General features: G+C 51.1%; 2 protein-coding genes across 7 annotated transcripts in view; one reads left to right on the forward strand and one right to left on the reverse strand.

The window, feature by feature from the left end:
• Positions 1–9100, forward strand: part of Tnip1 (TNFAIP3 interacting protein 1) — a 56644-nt gene extending 47544 nt beyond the window's left edge. For 5 of the 6 annotated variants that reach the window (XM_028775845.1, XM_028775842.1, XM_028775846.1 and 2 more), the window contains 6 exons: positions 1384–1515; positions 2030–2134; positions 2594–2659; positions 2963–3154; positions 4091–4181; positions 8306–9100. In XM_028775845.1, coding sequence (XP_028631678.1) covers positions 1384–1515; positions 2030–2134; positions 2594–2659; positions 2963–3154; positions 4091–4181; positions 8306–8340 — 621 coding nt within the window. In that variant the 3' untranslated portion in view covers positions 8341–9100. The remainder of the gene's footprint in view (positions 1–1383; positions 1516–2029; positions 2135–2593; positions 2660–2962; positions 3155–4090; positions 4182–8305) is intronic. The other variant, XM_028775843.1, reaches the window with a different exon arrangement.
• Positions 9101–9486: 386 nt separating this feature from the next.
• Gpx3 (glutathione peroxidase 3) lies at positions 9487–17426 on the reverse strand. The gene is made up of 5 exons (XM_028775848.1): positions 17314–17426; positions 12816–12969; positions 11208–11325; positions 10737–10836; positions 9487–10417 (listed from the first exon to the last, which is right to left on the reverse strand). Exons 1-5 carry the CDS (start codon positions 17398–17400, stop codon positions 10196–10198), a joined length of 681 nt encoding a protein of 226 aa, XP_028631681.1. The 5' UTR covers positions 17401–17426; the 3' UTR covers positions 9487–10195.
• Between the last annotated feature and the right edge of the window lie 2301 nt (positions 17427–19727).

Consider the following 19727-nt stretch of genomic DNA (forward strand, 5'->3'; position numbering starts at 1 on the left):
CTCCCTCTCCCTCTCCCTCTCCCTCTCTCTCTCTCTCTCTCTCTCTCTCTCTCCTTGAAGGCAGTGCAAGAGACCTGTCACTGAGAGTCCCTGATGTCTAGGGGCTAAAGTCCAGGTGGATAATGAATGGCCATTCCTGAGATTGTCAGAGATGTAAAGTATCATGTGACCAGGGTTGGTGGAAACCAGTGAAGGGAATCTCAGAAGATGGGAGTGTTCTGTAGACAAGAAGGAAAGAAATGAGAGGGCACTTTTCTTTTTTGTTTGTTTGGTTAGTTGGATTTCTTAGATGTTTTTGTTTTTGTTTTTGAGACAGGATTTTCCCCCCCTGGCTGACCTGGCACTCCTTGCAGACCAGGCTGCTTTTGCCTCCTGAGTGTTGGGATTAAAGGTGGGCGCCACTACCGCTCAGTTCCTCCCCACCCCCCAGCGTTGGCTGTGGCTGGTATTCAGGGCTGTTTGGTAAAGTAAGCTAAGTAGAAATTTCAGGGTCAGGTTCGTGGGTCTAGAGACAAGATGGGTTGCTGAGGCTAAGTATCTGCAAAAGCTGGCAGAGAACGCAGCTTCTCACAGAAAGCTAGGCAGGCAGCTTTCTAGGTCTTGGGTGTGAGGAGTTGAGCCGGGCCTGTTCAGAGATCTTTGTACATGAAGATCTCAGGTTAGCCTGCAGGGTAAGAACACAGCTGGGTTGGAATCCTTGTGTTCACTCACTAGTGGTATGACCTCAGACGTCTCCTTTAGTATTTCTGTTGCTGACATAAATCACCATGACCAAAAGCAACTTGGGGAGGAAAGGGTTTTTTTCAGTTTATAACTCTTAAGTCCCGGTCTGGCACCACAGGGTAAGAAATCTGCAGGCAGGAACTGAAGCAAGAGCCATGGAAGAATAGTGCTTACAGACTTGCTTCTCAGGGCTGACTCAGCCTTCATTCTTATACACTTCAGGACTACCAGCTGGGGGGGGGGGGGGGCTCCACCCGCAGTGAGATGAGCCTTCCCATATCAGTCACGAAGCAAGACACTGCCTCAAAGGCTGGCCTGTCGGCCAGTTTGGTTGAGGCATTTTCTCAATTGAGGTTCCTCTTAAATGATTCTGGATTGTGTCAAGTTGACAAAAGAAAAACAAACAAACCAGAACACTCGGTCACAATCTTTGGTCCTCAGTTTTCAAGTGGGTAAAATGGGCATAAGGTCCTAGCCTTTATCCTGCAGGATGATACAGAGGCTTCAGTGCAGTGGCCCATTCGGCACAGCTGTAAGGGGTAAAGCTGGTTAAGGACCACTGCTGCTGGGTTACAATATTTATAGACAGGGCTCTCTCCAGATGGGTCTGACTTCCAGAGATGCCTGCTGATGATCCTGCCTCTTCTTTCCTGACTCCAGGCCCTGGAGGAAGCCCTCAGCATCCAGGCCTCTCCGTCATCTCCGCCTGCAGCTTTTGGGAACCCAGAAGGGGTTGGGAGCAATCTGAGGAAGCAGGAACTGGTGACGCAGAATGAGTTATTGAAACAGCAGGTGAGGCCCCAAGAGCTGGTGCGTCCCTGGGAGCCAGCTGACTGTGGGCTGGCTCTGCTTTCCGTTCTCTGTGGACATCATCGTTAGTGGTGTTGTTGTTGTTGTTGTTTATACAGTGTTCTGTCTGCATGTGTGCCTACAGATCAGAAGAGGGCATTAGCTCTCATTCCAGATGGCTGTGAGCCACCATGTGGTTGCTGGGAATTGAACTCAGGACCTCAGGAAGAGCAGACAGTGCTCTTAACCACTGAGCCATCCCTCCAGCCTATGTTTGTACTTTTAAAGTTTAAGCCAATAGTCCCTTTGTTCAATGAAGTCCTTTTTCAAAGTCCAGAGTATAAGATAAAAGAACACGGAATTATTCTGGTAAAGTTGGATTTGGGGCTCGAGGTGCCCTACTCCAATCTCCAATGCCCCTAGCTCTTCCCCCACAGCCCAGTGTGAAACATGGATTGGGGCCTGAGCATGCAGCCTCAAACAGTTACCACACCCCTCACCTCCCCATCTCTACCAGGTAAAGATCTTTGAAGAGGACTTCCAGAGGGAGCGGAGTGACCGTGAACGCATGAACGAAGAGAAGGAGGAGCTGAAGAAGCAAGTGGAAAAGCTGCAGGCCCAGGTGAGCACCGTCCAGCTCTACCGTACGGCTGTCTTCTGACCTCTGCCAGTCCCTTGACTTCTGACCTCTGTGTAATGTCCAGGTCTAGCTAAGGTGTTCTAGCTCTGACTCACCATCAGTGTTGATGCCACGTTGAGTATCACTGTGTCATACAGTCGTAGATGATCCTGGGGAGTCAAATTAATAGAGTAGAATGAAAAGGCACTCACAGGAAGGCACATAAGGGCCCTCCTGACCTATGTTCATGCCACTCAGGAAAAGCAGGGGCCTCCACAGCTAACAGCACAGCTTTTGCTGTGCCCCTCAGTCCTCTTCCTGGGACTTCCCACGCTTGAGTGGTACCCTGTGCCTCAGCCATCTGCCTAGAGTTTGCTTTGGCATTTCATCAATGGTGAAGCCTTAGGGCTACATCAGGCCCTGAACCACCGGTATATGAGGCCTCTTTCCCTCCTCCTCCAGCTCAGAACACTCAAAGAGGAGGAGAAGGCCAAGGAAGCCCTCAAACAGCAGAAGAGGAAAGCGAAGGTGAGCAGCTGGAGAGGTGGGCAACATGCACCCTGACCACTTTCGGAGGAAGGGGGTGTGCTGGGCAACGTGCACCCTGACCACCTTCAGGGGGAGGGGATGTGCTGGCATTCTGCCAGTTAAGTGCCACCAGAGCAATCCTTGTTAACTGTCATTATCAGTCATCTATGACCAGGTCCCCAGGCCACTCCCTGTGTTCTAGCCCACTTTGCCTTCTGAGAGCTAAGGTTCTGGCTACAGGGCAGCGAGCTGGGTGCTGCTGGGGCTTGGCAGACCAGAGGCAGATGTGAGTCTTTCTTTCAGGCCTCTGGAGAGCGCTACCATGTGGAACCCCACCCTGAGCACCTCTGCGGCGCCTATCCCTATGCCTACCCCCCCATGCCAGCCATGGTACCTCACCATGCCTACAAGGACTGGTCCCAGATCCGATATCCGCCATCACCCATACCCATGGAGCACCCTCCCCCACACCCCAACTCTCGCCTCTTCCATCTGGTGAGTCTCATTTGTGTCCTTCCTGCAGATTCTGCCTAGTAAGTGGGTAAGAAACTGCTGTCTGGTGGTTTCTGAGACAGGGTGGCTGTGGGCAATGATCCAGGCCTGGCCCTGGGTTGCTCTCCTGGCTGCTTAGTACCACTGGTGTCAGAGGGAGAAGGCCTGGTAGGAGTGCAGAGTAGAAAGGACTGCCACCAGGTCTCCCACTGGGTACCACTGTCTGCTGAGTCAGCTCTGACCTTCCCCTTGCTTCTCTTCCCTTCCTCTGCCTTCTTCCTCTCCTCTCTCTCTGCTCTTCCTGCTTTCTCTCCTTCCCTTTTCTCCTCTTATTTCAGCTCCTCTCCTCTCCCCATGTTTTTCTCTCACTCCTGAGGTTATTGTCACTTGCCCCTTCTGCAGTCTCTGTAACAGCCCCACTTCTGATGTGCCCAGCTCCTCCCTCAGTGGGTACAGGCGCCTCCTGTCTCATACCTCCTCTCCTAAACAGACTTTTAAACATTGGTATAGATATGTGCTTAGGAGATTAGTTTAAGCTAGATGTGGTGGCTCATGCTGTAATCCCAGCACAGCTGAGGGAACATTGCCCACAGGTTTGGGGCCAGCCTGGACAACATAGTGAGATAGTCAGTCCAGCCTGAGGATTTGGCACTTTGTTCTGTGCATTTAGGACTGTTCTGGCTGTGGCTCTGAAATGTGGCTGTGGAGTCTTCTTCTTTTTCCTTTTTTTTTTTTTTTTTTTTGTTTGTTTTTTGTTTTTGTTTGTTTTTGAGACATATTTTTTCTGTATAGCTCTGGTTGACCTGGAACTCACTCAGTAGATCAAGCTGACAGAAATTCAGAAATCTGCCTACATCTGCCTCCAGAGTTCTGGGACCAAAGGCATGCAACACCATGCGTGGCTCAGTTGTGGATTCTTAAACACCTATCTTGTTGCAGCCGGAGTACACCTGGCGTCCACCCTGTGCAGGGATTCGGAATCAGAGCTCTCAAGTGATGGACCCGCCCCCAGACAGGCCTGCAGAACCAGGTGAGTGTGGATGCCCCTGGTAGAAAGGACTTTGACCCGACAACATTGATCCAGTTTGCAGAAACTGTCTTTTTGTGAGCTTGGTGACATGGAGGACCAGCTTCCTGGAATAGTATTGAGAGAGGAAAGATGTTGACTGACAGGCGGAATGATTGGAAGGAACAGGCTCTGCCATGCTAGTACTGTGCTGGGAGCCAGCGCCGCTCACTAGTGGAAGCACACATGGTCCTGTCCTAGTGAGGGAGAAGTGTATTTTAGGACTCACAGGAACAGAAGGGTTGCATTTGCCAAGAAAAGGAGCAAGTTTCTGTGAGACATGGGACATGACCTAGAGCAGGGCCAGGAGAGTTTTGGGGAGGTGGTGACATCCAAGCTGAGAAGCCAGAGGGGTGGGGATCCCCTTGCAGAGAAAACTGAGAGCCACGAAGACCTGTATTAGCAGCGTTCTCTGTTGGGGACAAAATGCCCAAGGCAATCAGCTTCCAGGATGAAGGATGCGGCTCAAGGTTTCACAGATTTCAGTCAGTGATACTCAGCCCCATCACTTTGAGCCTATGGCTGTCCAGAGCTTCATACCAGGAGAACACAGCAGAGGTGACCACCTCGTGATGGCCAGGAAGCAAAACAAGAAAGAGAAGGAGGAACAGGGAGAACCTATATTCTCTACAGGGGCATACTTGTAATGACCCAGCTTCCCTCTACTCTGCCCACCTCCTTGGGGTCCACCACTCCAGAGAGATCCACGGGCTGGTGACTAGGGTATTTGGGGACATTCTGCCTCTGGCTCCTAGGCTTGTTCCATCGAACAGCACAAAGTGCATGTAGGCTATTTCCCCAGAGTCCCCATGATCATGACTCTCGTAGAACTGCTTAAAAGCCCAGTCTCTCAGGCTCAAGGCAGACTCATCTGTGAGATCTTACAGAAACCAAAAGGAGTCAGGCATGGTGGCACACACTATATTCTCTTCACTTGGGAGGTGGAGGCAAGAGAATCAGGAATCCCAGGTCATCCTTGACTACACAGAAAGTTCAAGCCTAGCCTTGGCTATGACCCTATCTCAAAACAAAAGATTCAAAGAGAAGATTCCACACTTCAGTATACAGTGTTGGGCCAGACATAGAGTAAATATCCCTGTTTCAGAAGGGAGAGAGAAGATCCATAGCTCTGGGCTGTCACCTTGACTAGCTATGCTTGCTGCCCATGGCTCCCCATGACCCCCATCCTACATACTTGGCATCTTTTAACTTCCCTAGAGTCTCCAGTACAGCTTAAACTTCATCCTTGCAGTTTCGCCTACTGCCCTCTCTGGGGTTGCTCAATGGGACTTGATTCTGCTGTACACACTGGCTGCCTCCAGTCCCCAGGCCTTCCTTTGAAATCTGGGTGGAAGCCATGACCCTATAACACTTGGCAGTATGCATACCTGTCAAACCACCATCATGTGGACAATGCCAACATCTACTGCCAGTTGGACCTGTGCAGCTCTAAGGTAGTGGGTCAGGACCTCTGAGTACCTTTGACCCAAACATGGCCAAGAAATCTCCTGGAAGTCTTCTCCAGGCAGTCCCACCCGAAGGCTCACTGGTGCTCTCATGTCAGGTCAGAGTGCTTTAAATTTCTAGGTCTTTTGGCCTGGGACTCTGTATAATAAACCAAGTTGGGCTTAAACTTGTGGTCATCCTCCTGCCTTTCCCTTTCCAGGACTGGAATTACAGATGGGTCTTCCTTACATTGGGTCTTCCTATTAGGAGGAATCCTTCAACATATCTTATTATCTCTTGGCAAAGTTCTTTGCTGCTTTTTTAAAAATTATTTTTAGTTATGTGTAGTGGATGTGTGCACGTGTGAGTGCTGGTGCCTATGGAAGTCGGTATCAGATCCCCGTTGAGCAGGGCTACAGGTTACTGAGCCTCCTGACAAGTGTTCTCAGTATGCACTCTTAACCACAGAGCTATCTCTCCACTCTGAGTTGCTTTTCTCCCTCCCTCCCTTCCTCCCTTCTTCCCTCTCTCCCCCCAACCCTCTGTCTCTGTCTGTCTGTCTGTATATGTGTGTCTCTCTCTGTGTTGTTTATTTGTTTGTTTGTTTTTCAAGACAAGGTTTCTCTGTGTAGCTCTGGTTGTCCTGGAACTCACTCACTCTTTTATCCAGAGATCTATCTCCCTCAGCCTCCTGAATGCTGAGATTAAAGACATGAGCCACCCTTGCCAGGCCAGAGGCAATTCTTTTCTTTTTTTTTCTTTCTTTTTTTGTTTTTGTTTTTGTTTTTTGCTTTTTTCGAGACAGGGTTTCTCTGTATAGTCCTGGCTGGAACTCACTCTGTAGACCAGGCTGGCCTTGAACTCAGAAATCTGCCTGCCTCTGCCTCCCAAGTGCTGAGATTAAAAGCATGTGCCGTCACCACCTGGCTAGCAACGTTTGTTTTTAAGGCTCCTCCCTGGCATATGCTTGATACTCCTCTCTCAGCCAGCCTACAGTAGTTTTAAATTATCTGCCCTGCCATGGCTCCTGATCTTAGAGTAAATCTGGCTGAAGACAATAGCCATGACAGTGCCAGAACACTGTGACCTTGACATGGACTCCACCCACTTGTTACGCTCCACCTCACGCAGGTCTCAGGCCACGGACTAAACTGACAGGTTCTTGCTAGAGAGTAACACAAGTGGCCCAGTTTCCAGGAGGGTCTTCATGTCTACCCCAGACCTCACGAGCCTGCCCTCACTAGACACACCAGTCGGTACTGAGCTCTTCTGAAACCACTGCAGTCACCGTTTCGTTTTGTCTACTGCTGTCTAGGCGGTTTCTGGGCCTCTGAACTACATCACAGACTCTACAATGATTGAGTCCTCTCTGGTCATCAATTTCCTTGGTTGGTAGTTTTCAGTATGACTTAGCTTTCCATCCCTGGGCCCAAGCACCCAAGATAACCTACTTTAGACTTAGAACTTCCGAGGTTTCAGCCCATGGTCACTTGGCCCTCTGGCGATACTGCCTCTCATAGTAGAGTATATAGTAGAATAAGTCTGTTCACCGGGAAACAAGGAAGAGAGAAGGTCTGGAGTCCCAGCATCCCCTTCAAGGGTACTTGCCCGGTGACTTTGATTTACCCCATGGGGCCTTACCTCCTGTGGGCTAGCTGGGGACTAAACTCTTAAACGTCTCTCTTAGAAAACATTTAAAGCCAGGCAGTTAGTGGTGGTGCATGCTTTTAATCCCAGCACTTGAGAGACAGAGACAAACAGATCTCTGAGTTTGAGACCAGCCTGGTCTACAGAGTTCCAAGACAGTCAGGGCTATACAGAGAAAGAAACCCTGTCTCGGGGGGGGGGGGGCCGCAACATTCGAGATCCAAGTCCTGGTGTTTTAATAGGAGTGAAGGAAGGTGGCTGCCTTAAGCATCTGAGGGAACCTGAGATCAAAGAGTGAGAGACTGGGGAAGGCAGGCAAGAGATGACAGGGTCTCCCCAGCGTAGGGCCTTTGCAGACTGTGGTAGGAGGCCTGGTCTGAATCTTGCGAGTAGTGTAGATTCCTTAGATGCTTTCAAACACAGTAACATGACCAGAGTGGAACCTCAAGAAACTCCATCTGGCCACAGAGTCTGGGGCTGCAAGCTTGTCAGGAGGCTTGGGTCCTCACTCCCTGCAGGAAACATGAGCCTGTGGAACTCTGGGAATGCCACCCTGAAAAGTGGATGGGTAGGTACAACAGAGGACATTTCCCCAAAGGGTCGTTGAAGTCCTTTGAGGCTGTCTTGGTGAGTGGCAGAGGGTTGCATGTAGGCAGAGCTGACCCTTTTCCCAGTACTTACTTTTGAGATTTAGAAACCGATGGACTGAGTTCAAATCCTAGCTCCAGAACATTATAAATCTGGGACTTGGGACAGCTTTTTGTACCCCTTTGTCCTAGCTCCCTCCTCTGTTACAAGGGTAACAAATGGCCTCCTCCTCAGGGCTGGGTACAGATTGTGTGATGAATGTCCTAGACACACAGCCTGGCCCTCAGTAGCATACAGGTACTAGCTGTTGTTCACATGGGTGAGGAGGCCTGAATTGGCATTCATGCAAGACTGTGAGACTGACCAGACCACATCATCTTGAAGCTTTGAAACTTTTGTTTATCTAGAGTCTGCAGACAATGACTGTGATGGGCCCCAGTGAGACTGCAGTGGGTCACTTGGTTCCACCTTCATCTTTCAGAGCCAGCTGACGTCAGATTGCCAAAAGCGTAAAGGCCACGTGCATGTTCTGTGTGACCCAAGGCTTGGCAGGACAGAGGCTGGGGTGGGCAGCTGGCCCACATCCCCAGCCAGACCTCAGACTGTTTACAAGACTAGGGAGAATCTACCCATGTGGCCTCCACCAGGTTCTTCTGGATGCAACCAGGAGAAACGCAATACCCTGCCTCTTGCCAAGACAAGGAGGTCTCACCTGGCTTTGACCTGGCATCTGTTGCTGAGGCCACTGGCTTCCATCCTAAGAGTGGGGTGCAACGAGACCCCTTCCTCTCAGAACCTCAAAGACTTGGTTCCAGGCTCTCCAGAGACCACACCCAGTTCATGTGCATGTGCCGGTTTTTTTTGCTTCAAGCTCAGTATCAGGACCTGCCCTGCGCCCCCTGCTCCTTACCCCTCTGTGAGGAGTTACAGAAAGAGGGTTTTGTCTCTAGAGCAGAAGAGAACGATGGGATGGCCTGATGCTGTCATGCTCTCCACTGCACCTGTGGCAGCCTCCTGAGAGCCGCCATGATCTGGGATGAAGGCCACACCAGCCATGTCTGCTGAAGGGCCCCAGACTGAAGATGACTTTGGCCCCCCACAGTTAGATGTTTATGGTGCCAGAAATCTGTATTAAGGTAGCTGTCTGTTGCTAGGCAGCTGTTTGCACAAATCTTGGACGTAAATCCAACTTGAGGATCAACGTTTTCTGACTGGTAATTCTTTTATGCCCTGGTGGTCGTGGAATATTGTTCTTGGTTCTGGCCCTCCTCCAGCTTTCCTTTCCTGCATAGTCCTGATAATGCTGCTAACATCTTAGGGGCACCCAAGTGTGGTGGGAAGATCTTAGGGTAGGCCTTAGTTCCAAACCTTCAGAAGTGACACCCTCAGTGCCCTGGGGAAGGTGGGTGAGGACGGGCCAATGGGAACTGGGTCACAGACTCTAGAAGCTGGACAAGGACTGCAGTGTGGGCCCCAAAGCAAGCCCTGTGTACCTCTCTTCCTTCCTCCACCCTCCCTTGTCTCTATCCCCAGTCCCCGCCTCCCGTGCCAGGAAGCCACCATTGAGAAAATTTCAAGTAGGCTGAACTGCTGCAGAAAGACCTTTAATGGGTAGATGGGGGTATGAGAGAGTCCAGTGGACAGAGTGAGAGAATAGCATGTCCTCCAGAGGAACGGAGGTAGTGTCCCTGCCTGGGAGCCTAAGCCTGAATGCACTAAGGGCTGGCACCACAGACGGGCTCAGGGGAGGCCCGCCCACAAGGGCTTCGGACCCCTCCTTCATGGAGACACCACCCCTGACTTGGGGTACACGGCCATCATGCTCACAGTTGTCTCGGCTGCTCTCAGGAGCAGTGTGGGATGGGGTTGGGGACTTAGGAGGGTCCTTCAGGAAGGACGAAGGAGGCTGGAGGTGTGGTGAACCCAGATGTGTACTGCGGGCGTGTGGAAGATGCTTGCCCCAAGAATGATGGTCAGGTTTGAACAGGACCATTGGACCTAGAACTTGTGTTTCCTTTGGGCTCATTTGGAACAGAAAGCTGAAAAAAAGAGTGTTGTGCCAAGCCATGAGCACAGATGGTCTATCCCTGGGTTTCAAGCAGGCAGATACATGGCTGTGTAGCCATGCACACACTGGGACAATTGTCATGTGTGCTCAGTGACCAGGCTTGTCTTTTATGTAATAAGAAAGGGAATCTGGGGTGGGTGTAGAATGACTGGGAATGTGGCTTCCTTCCTGAAGAGCTCCTCCCCAGCCCTTGCATGGGCAGGGGATGGGGATGAGGGTGGGGCATCAGTTACTTCCCTCTGGCACTCAGGGCTGCCTGCCGCCTCATGTAGGACAGGATGTCCATCTTGACATTGCTGACTGTGGTCCGGTGGTACCAGCGCATAATTGGTATGCCATCTGGCCCCACCAGGAACTTCTCAAAGTTCCAGCGGATGTCATGGATCTTCATAGGTTCCCAAAAGAGGCGCCCAGGTGAGCCTAGGAGTTCCGCAGTGGGAGGGCAGGAGTTCTGGAGCAGGGGTGAGAGGGGCATCAGTCTGACTTGGGGCTCCTTCTGACCTCCCCTCCCTTCCAGGGAGAAAACTGTCCGGCACTGAGGAAAGGGCCCAGTCTGGGAACAAAAACACTTGACTGTCCATTTCTATGCTGAGTGGAAGGTTGTAGGCCCCTCAGATGCCCCTGTGGGCCCTGTCTTATCTCTACAGCAGGGTGATGGGACCATGGGTCGGTCAAGCCCTCTCATGAGACCACTAAACCAATGCCAGGACATTTCCTGAGAACCATGCCGAGCAGCTAGGGGGAGCCTCCTCCAGGTTATGCACTCTCACCTTCAGGAAAGTGTAGAACTTCTGCTCTTTCTCCCCGTTCACGTCTCCTTTCTCAAAGAGCTGGAAGTTAGGCACAAAGCCCCCACCTGGTCGAACATACCTGGGAGGAATGTACTTGGGTAAGTCCAGAGGAACCACACGGAGCTGAGAACTAAGATGAAGGGACTGGGAGTGGGGGTCTGGGAATCTCCTTTATCAAGCTCATGACTTGCATGGACATACATAGGCCCAGTGTGTGTTTCCCATCTCAGCCCCTTCTCTGCACCCACCCCACATGCCTCTCCACCCTTCACAAGCTGCCCAGCCATAGCCTGTTTCCCATCCCCTCCCCCTCATTCCATTAAAGCCCACACTGGGGTGAGGATGGGGGAGCAGAGTAATGAGTGACTGACATGAAGCCAGTCAACCAATATCTGCAGTCCCTGAGCCTCTGCTCCAAAGAGGCCGCCATCTCCAGCCATGAAAACTCACTTGAGACTGGGTAGGATCTCCGAGTTCTCGCCTGGCTCCTGTTTGCCAAATTGGTTGCAAGGGAAGCCCAGAATGACCAGGCCAAATGGTCCAAGTTCTTCTTGTAGTGCATTCAATTCTTGCCGAGGGAGAGAAGAGAACAGGTGAAGTACCCGCCTCTACATCCTGCTCCCCATCCAGGCCACTGTAGCCTGTGAGCCCCAAGGAGGGAGGATTTTCCCAGGGTGACCCCGAGAGTCAGTGGCAAGGCTGAGATTTCCTGACTCCGGTCTGGGGGCGGTAGAGATTTGGGAGAAAAGTCAGGACTATGCTTCTGTAAATCAGTAGTTACATACCCACTGCCTGGGTCAGTGAGCTGAGGACTCTTTATCGGACACTGGGCAGATGGCTGAGAACTTTCTTAGGGTGGTTGGAGGGCAATATTTACATCCCTCTCATCTGGGAATTCAGGAGCCCAGGAGAGGCCCTGGCCAGCTCACCAGTTCCCTTGACACCCTGGAATTCGGGGCAGTACCATCACCCAGCCCATCTCTTCAGAGATACACTGTACTGCCCAAGGACTAGACAAAAGCACTGGGCACAGTGCTGTGGAACCAACCCTCCCTCCCCATCTGTAGATCCAGGAACTCTTCTGCAGGTGCCAGCCAAGTGGCAGGGGTCTGCTTGGCCCTAGAGTGTTTGCCCCTGGAGCCATCAAACTTTGGCCTGATTGGTCCCTCAGGCTTCTGTCTGCCCTCACTGAGAAGAAAAGACAGAGGACACCGATGTTAAGAAGACATGGCTCCAGTCAGATGCTGGGTTCAGTCCTGGTTGTACATGCTGCACCTAGGTGCCCTTTCCTGGATGAATACTGAGTTAAGAGGAGGGCTGAGCTAGCCTATCTTAAGTTTGCTTAAGAATGAACTGTTGGAGGACAGCCAGGATTACTAATACAGAGAAACCCTGCCTCCAAAAAACCAAAAAAAAAAAAAAAAAAAAAAGAATGAACTGATAAGCTGGGCAGTGGTGGCATACGCCTTTGATCTCAGCATTTAGGTGGCAAGTCGACCTCTGAGTTCAAGGTTGGCTTATTCTACAGAGCAAGTCTGAGGGAGGACAGTCAGGGCTACACAGAAACCCTGTCATGAAAAAATAAACAACAAAAAAGAATGAACTGTTGGATGCCACCACTCCATGACCCCATCCCTCTTCCCCATCAGATTCATCCAGAGCTTCAAGCTAGTGGGACCCATTCTCCAGAGTGGAGCCAAGAGATGGGCCCAGACGGATGGAGTTGGGAGGAGGTATTCTCAGCCAGAGTGAGCTGCAGCTACCTCTATCCTTTCTTACTCCAGTCAAGGGAAGCAAGCAGACACACAGCCAAGGTATCTGAGGTGCCCTAGGGTGAAGAAGGGTAGCTGGGAACTTCCTAGAATACATCCAAAAAACATCAGACCTCAGGCTTACATAATTTCCTCCAGAAAGTTAAGAAATCCAGTGGAGCTGGGAGACAAACCTTGGTCTATCAGTCACCACCATCCTTTCTCCCTTGCATCTTATGGGATTAAAATGTCCCCCAAAGACAGAATTGGCTCCAAATTCAGTAGCATGGCATGAGGGAGCTCTTACCAAGGTATTGGTCTGTCAGACCTCAGTAGCTGGCTACGTTGACAAAGAGGATATATTTGCCTGCATACTGCTTAAAAGGAATGTATTCCTCCCCATCGATGGTGAGGGCTCCATATTCGTAGATGGTGCCGCTCATACCGCCATGGCAGTCTGTCTGGAAGAGAAGAAGGTGGACACCAGGGAACTATTAGAGTGGACACATTTAGAAACCGGGACACCTTCCCAACATGGATGATTGCCAGCAGGGAGAGTGTAACTTACCCAAGGACAACAAAAACTGGAACCTGGACTAACACAGGTCTCTTAATTCCTCCTCATCTCCCGTAACTGAGACACTTGAGGACCTAGTAAGCACTCAGTATTTGCATTAGCTGGTTACTGAGTGCTGTGGAACTCTGAAGTTAGCAGTAATCACTCTCGTATTTCATAGGCAGTTGGGTTGGGTTGGTCGGAGAAGCACAGTTAGGTGGCTGCTACAGAAGTCCAGACAAATAAGAGGAAGCCTGGGCTAGGTGACCGGGAAGGAGACTCAGGACAGAATGTGTCAAGATGTTGAGAATGAGTCAGCCTCCCAGTCTGGAAGACTGGGAAGATGAGGTGTGAGGAAGCAGGGATGTGGGAACGGGATCCCGGAGTATGGAACGGTTTGTCACGAGGCCTCAGGATCCCTGAGAATGAAACAGTTTGTCACAAGGCCTCACTATGACACCCAGAGTGAAGACACAGTGAGCATTAACCCATACACCCTCTGTCCAGCTGCCACACCACAAGCTACCTCTAGGAGAATAAGAGAAGGGGCATAGGGCACAGTGGGGTGTGCCGGAGTACCCAGGTTCCCCTCCAGCCCTGCCACCAGCTCAGTGCTGTTGTGACCATTTCTCTTCCCCAGCCTCCCCATCACACTGGAAAAAAGGAGGAAGGGGGCCACCCCCACCCCACCTTACCCCAACAGGGACAGTAAAACTCTAGGGCTACTCTTGAAGTGGGAGAGCCTCATGGGAAGGGAAAATCACCCCCTCTTCCCTCTGGTTCTAGAAATGGCCAAGATAGCACTGAGCTGCCAAAGCAAGGTCTTCAGCCTAACTAGGTGAAGAAGCCATCCAGGCAGCAGGGCAGGTACCCCAGGGGGTTACAGTGGAATGCCTGTGTCACTGCAGGCCTGACTAGCCTGGTGAGTCTGGCTGCCTTTGCTGGGTCATCCCTGACAGCTAACAGCTCTGGCTGGGGTGCAAAGTCCCTGCTTTCCGGGAGTCTAAATACTGCCAATGTTGGACTGAGTAGTCAGCTGGACAGCCTTGCCCCAGGCTTCTGAAGCCCCAGCTGAGATCACTTCTACCCTAAAAGGCAATCAGCATCAGGCTTGGGGGTGTACATCAGTAATGCCAACATCAGAGGCTAAAGCAGGAGATGGAGAGTTTAGGGCTAGCCTGGACTACATAGGGATATCCTGCTTCAACAAGAGCAACACAATACAAACAGAGCAGGATACAGCCCCTGCTGCCTCCCTGCATGTTGTTTCACCTTCATACCAAGCTGAATCTCATATGTGGGAAGGAGAAAATCACCCCCTCTTCCCTCTGGTTCTAGAAATGGCCAAGATAGCACTGAGCTATCATGCATGCGCCACTACCGCCCGGCTTCCATTTGCCTCTCAAAGTGTGTTTTCGTTATTGTTTTGTCTATGCTGTTACATGTGGAAGCCAAAGAAGAGAATTATGACAGTTTCTCTATTAAATTATTTCATTACATTTATTTACTTATTTGGGGGAGGGTGTCATAGCATGTGGATATCAAAGGACAGCTTGGGAGAGTCAGTGCATTCCTACATGTGGGTCCCAGGAATCAACTCAGGTCGTCAAGCTTGGTTACAGGTGTCCTCACCCCCTGAGCATGTTGCTGACCCTCTCAGCTTGTGCTCAATATTTGACGAGGCTGGCAGCGAGCTCCTGAATCTACCTGTCTCTGCCCCGCCACTCCACCATTGTTGGCACGTGTGGCCATACTTGGCTTTTACATGGATTCTGGGGATTTGAACCGAGGTCCTCTTGCTTCCATAACAACTATTTTACCCACTGAGTTATCTTCCCAACACTCAAAATGACTTTGAGAAACTACTGACAGATTAAAACAGACTTGGGCCAGCAGGTCATGGAGATTACCTGCAACAAAGGCCAAAGGCCTCTAAGGGTCATAGTAAGGAGAAGCCTCAAATGTGTGCTAACGGCCGTAAGAAATGAACAACCATGTTCTCCATGGGGCGAGACTAGGACTCATGCTGGGAGCCCAGGCTAGCATGGGTCAGAGGGTGGTGTGTGATGAATGAGCCATAGATTATACTCACTAACTCAGTCCCCACAAAACCCCCAGCTTCCTTCTCAGGGTCCATAGAATCCCAAAGCCCTGTACCTCCACCAGGGAGGCCAGGGGAGAGTACAGAGAGGGAATGAGGAACAAAGGAGGGGGGGGTGACAGGGATACACTGAGCCAGGCTTCCTGGATACCTAGGACTACTGGTCCACGTCTTCCCCCATTCAATCTTCCTACATCCATTGGTGGGATGTGGGGAACATGACAGGTCTGAGAGGTAGGAGATGGCAGCTGGACCCAGCTGGGCCTCTGGCAGTGTGTGACCATCCCTCCCCCTCCCTCAGGATTCCAGCCTGTCAATTGTAAGATGGAGTGGGATTCAGGGCCACTTAAGGCCTTTCAGCCTTGACATCAGCCTGTGGTCCCATGATGCTCTCTGCCTTGCAGTTACCTAGAAACCAGCGGTTACTAGGATGCCACGTCAGCAGCTGGTAGTCCACAGCTCTGCAAAGCCTTTTGCAGCTGTAAACTGGACCAGACAGAGGCTGCCCCTGTCATTGCCCCTCCCTTTGAGTTGAGAAGACATCTTTCAGTGGCTATTATCACATTGGGTTGGCACATGTCCTTTCCCTGTTCCCTTGTCCTGAAGTTGGTTCAAGACAAGCGGTTGAATCCCAGAAGCTGTAGCTGTAGCATGTTAACTCTAAGGACCTGGGAGACCAGATGGGCATGCCTGGACTATGAGGAGCCCGAAGCCTCATCTGGTTATGAGATAAAATCACACCTCTCACCATGACTTTTCTAAACTGCTCTCTCTCTCTCTCTCTCTCTCTCTCTCTCTCTCTCTCTCTCTCTCTCTCTCTCTCTCTCTCAACACTCTCTCTCTCTCTCTCTCTCTCTCTCTCTCTCTCTCTCTCTCTCTCTCTCTCTCTCTTCCCTCTGAACTCATCCATCCCTCCCTCATTCCATGGACAGCACAAGGCTATGAAGAATTTCATGGCCAGTGTGCTTTCCTGCAGCCTCCTTAGGACAGGATTCAACCCCCCACCCCAAGCAGTTCCCACACTAAAGGCACAGGGCTAGTGCCCCAGTCCACCCCCACCCCAGCTCCACACCCTCGTCTTGGACTCTGTCCTGTCTCTGTCCTAGAAAATGCCTGCTGAGCTGGTGATTAGCAACAAGGCTGAAGAGAAAACCAAAGCTTTACAGGTACCCTGTCTATTTAAGGAGCTGAGGAGAGAAGGGGCTTAAAAACAGAATCCACTCTTGGGGATCTCTCTAAGAGGTGGACAGAATCTGGAAACAGCGTTGGGGACTTACAAGATCTTAGAAAGAAGACCCAGAGGATTTTAGAAACTCAAAGCTAGAACCTACCCAGTCTTGTGCACATGCGTGCAGGGGGGCATGGTGTGTGTGACATTGGAGACTACAGTCTCTTTCTTTGGGTCTGTCTGTCTCTACTGCTTTCTGCATCCTCACCCTAGGGAAGAGGAGAAGCCTACAGAACCCACCCAGCACAGGCCTGACCAAGAAGAAAAGCACAGGGGCATCAGCCCTCAGCCTTCCCATTTCTATTCCAGCTCAGGGTGCAGCAGCTAGCCGAGGAATAGACGGCGTGAGGCTTCAGTGACTGCCCCATGCGTGGCAGGCCAGTGAGCTGTGAATAGAGAGAGCAACTGGAGGGTTCCGTAGCCTTCCAGCCATCCTCTCCAGCTACGCCCTGCTGATGGAGAAACTGAGGCCCAGAAAGGGATGCGCCTCCAAGTCAAAATTCTTCCTGTCACAGATCTCTGCCTCCAGCCCCCTGGGATGAGTGCAGAGGCTATCAGCCCGCTCCCCCTCCCGCCCCCAGCAATTTTTCAGGAGTGTGGCCACCAGCTTCACTCTCCTGAGTTGCGGAGGAGGGGACCCCACACGCTCTCCCAAACCCCGCTGAATGGGACAGTCGATCCCAAGTATCTGGATGTGGCAACGCGACCCCAAAATGATAGTGGAGGAGAATTATGAACTCGGGATTGTCCTCCTGAGTTCGTACTGCCCTCTAAAGCACCCGGGTCTGTGTTGGAAGGGCGCAGAGACCGAGGGTCACAAGTGGGGTCCCCGGTGCCTCTGGAGAAGCAGTGGCTCTCCCAGTCGCGCAGTGGACACCTGGGTGCAATGGACTCCTCTTGAGCCCTGGAGGTTCACTCACCTTGGACTTCTCTTGTCCCCGGCCCGGCGGAACAAACCCGGCCAGGAGCAGGGACAGAAGGCAGGATGCCCGGAGGATCCGGGCCATGGTGGGCTGGGGCGCGTCTTGGAGTGGCCACCGTCCGTCTGAGGTGTCCGAAGCGCTCAGCCACATTTCAAGCCCTCCACTGTGGCCAATCCGCAGCCAGGCTGGGGGCTTCCTAGCCAATGGCAACGCGGTTAGGATTTAAAGGGCAAGGCATTCCCGCCCCTTTTTCCTCCCTCTCCCCAGGCCTGGGGCGACAGTGACACAAGCCTAGGAGGGAGAGAAGGGAGGGCTGCCTGGGAAGAGCAGGAGATGGGTGCGGCCAGGGTTCTAGACAACACCCAGGACACAGCTTTTTTCCCCCAAGCTCTGAAAACCTAGGGCCCCAGGTCTTCAAAGAACATAGAGCCCATTAGTGCAAAAGAAGCAGTGTATGAGCCAGGTGTAGTGACTCACGCCTGTAATCGCAGAATCCAAGAAGCAGGAGGATTGCGTAGGTTCAGTGCAATCTATAGCCTTAGCCACATCCTGAGACCCTGCATCAACTGGGGAATGCAGTTTAGCGGTACAGCATTTGACCAGCACGCATGAGGCCATAGGTTTATTCAAACCCCAGCATCAGCTAACTAGAGGAATCTGTGAATATGATTTTGAATTCTGCCTCCTCCTTGGTTAGGTTGTGGATGACAGTTCAGGCGAGTGGGGACCAGAAAATACACGCTCCCCCACTTTTTTTTAATTAGCACATAAAAACTATGTGTCTATCTCTGTGGTCTTAAACTCATTATTTTCCCTCTCTGAGCCTCAGTTTCCCCCCACTATAATGGTCGGATTGGATCATGAACTCTAAGGTCTTCCAGGCTCTGCCTGGATGGTGTGCTTCTAAGTGGTAGGCCTAGTCCAGGAGTCTCTTGAGGGTACACAACAGGTGTTTAATATTTGTTGAATCAATCATTAAATCATTAAATTTGTTTGTGCTTTCATATGAGGTCAGGCCATGCATCTCTAGATTGAGGGCTTCCAGGCTTAATCCAGGCTGCAGTAGGGGTTTGGTGCTTCCTGCCTTGTTACCACAGTGGGCTGGGAAGCTGTTAAGACAGTCCTGGGTTGCACATCAGAACCATGGGTTGGACTCTCTAAGGTACCTGTGGAGCCTCTGCCTGCAGACACATTGCAGAAGGGTTTCTAAGGCACCTGACCCCAGCCTTGGTCATGTGAGTCCTAGGATTAGGTGCCTTCTAGAAAGTTACTGACTCAGAAATGCCTTGAGATACCAGGCTTTCACTATGATTCAGGAAGTTAATGTGACCCGTGGAATTCGGAATTTTCTGTATTTATAAGGCTTTGCTCTGTGTAGGGGCTGGTGAGACGGCTCAGCAGGTAAAAGCCCTTCCTCACAAGGCTGTGCAATAAAAGGGTTTGCAAACTGATAACTTGAGTTTAATCTCCAGAACCAAGGGCGGAAGGAAGGACCCAGTGTCCGGAAGTTGACCTCCAACCTCCAGCACAACAGTACTATGTAAATAAACTCACTGTGTTGAAGTAGGAAGGACTCGGGGGCCAGGAAGCCCTCATACCGTGGAGGCACGTGACTGGCTGACACAGTAAGTTCCTAATTAATGTCACTATTCTAAAACCTTAAGTCCCTGAGACCTGGTGACACTGGCGTCCTTTATGAAAATTCCTGCAGTAAATTTGTGTCAGATAACAAACCAGAATCCAGTCTCTGGTCCATTTTGTTTCATTGCCCTTTGTTCTGTATCCTCTGGGAGTGACCCACACACAATACTCACACTTTGGGTTTTGAATGACTGTGTTTATGAATAGTGTTAACTTGACACAAACTAGAATCATCTAGGAAGAGGGAACCACAGTTGAGGATTACCTCCATCAGACTGGCCTGTGGATAAGTAAGTCTGTGGGAGCTTTTTTTTGGGTTTTTTTTTTTTTTGGTTTTTTTTTTTTGGTTTTTCGAGACAGGGTTTCTCTGTATAGCCTGGGCTGTCCTGGATCTCACTCTGTAGACCAGGCTGGCCTCAAACTCAGAAATCCGCCTGCCTCTGCCTACCAAGTGCTGGGATTAAAGGCGTGCGCCACCACCGCCCGGCAGAGCATTTTCTTGATTGATAATTGATGTAGAAGGGCCCAGGCCACTATGGATGGTCTTCATGTGTATAAGAAAGCAAACTGCTGCCTGGATGTAGTGGCATAGGCCTTTAATCCCAATGCTTGGAAGACAGAGGAAAAAGTAAGTGGATCTCTGTGAGTTCAAGGCCAGCCTGATCTACAAAGCAAGTTCTGGGACAGCCACAGCTACACAGAAAAGCCCCTGTTTCAAAACAAAAGGAAGGAAGGAAGGAAGGAAGGAAGGAAGGAAGGAAGGAAGGAAG

This window comes from Grammomys surdaster, unplaced genomic scaffold (genome assembly GCF_004785775.1).
Source record: "Grammomys surdaster isolate TR1022 unplaced genomic scaffold, NIH_TR_1.0 262, whole genome shotgun sequence".
Taxonomy (NCBI): Eukaryota; Metazoa; Chordata; class Mammalia; order Rodentia; family Muridae; genus Grammomys; species Grammomys surdaster.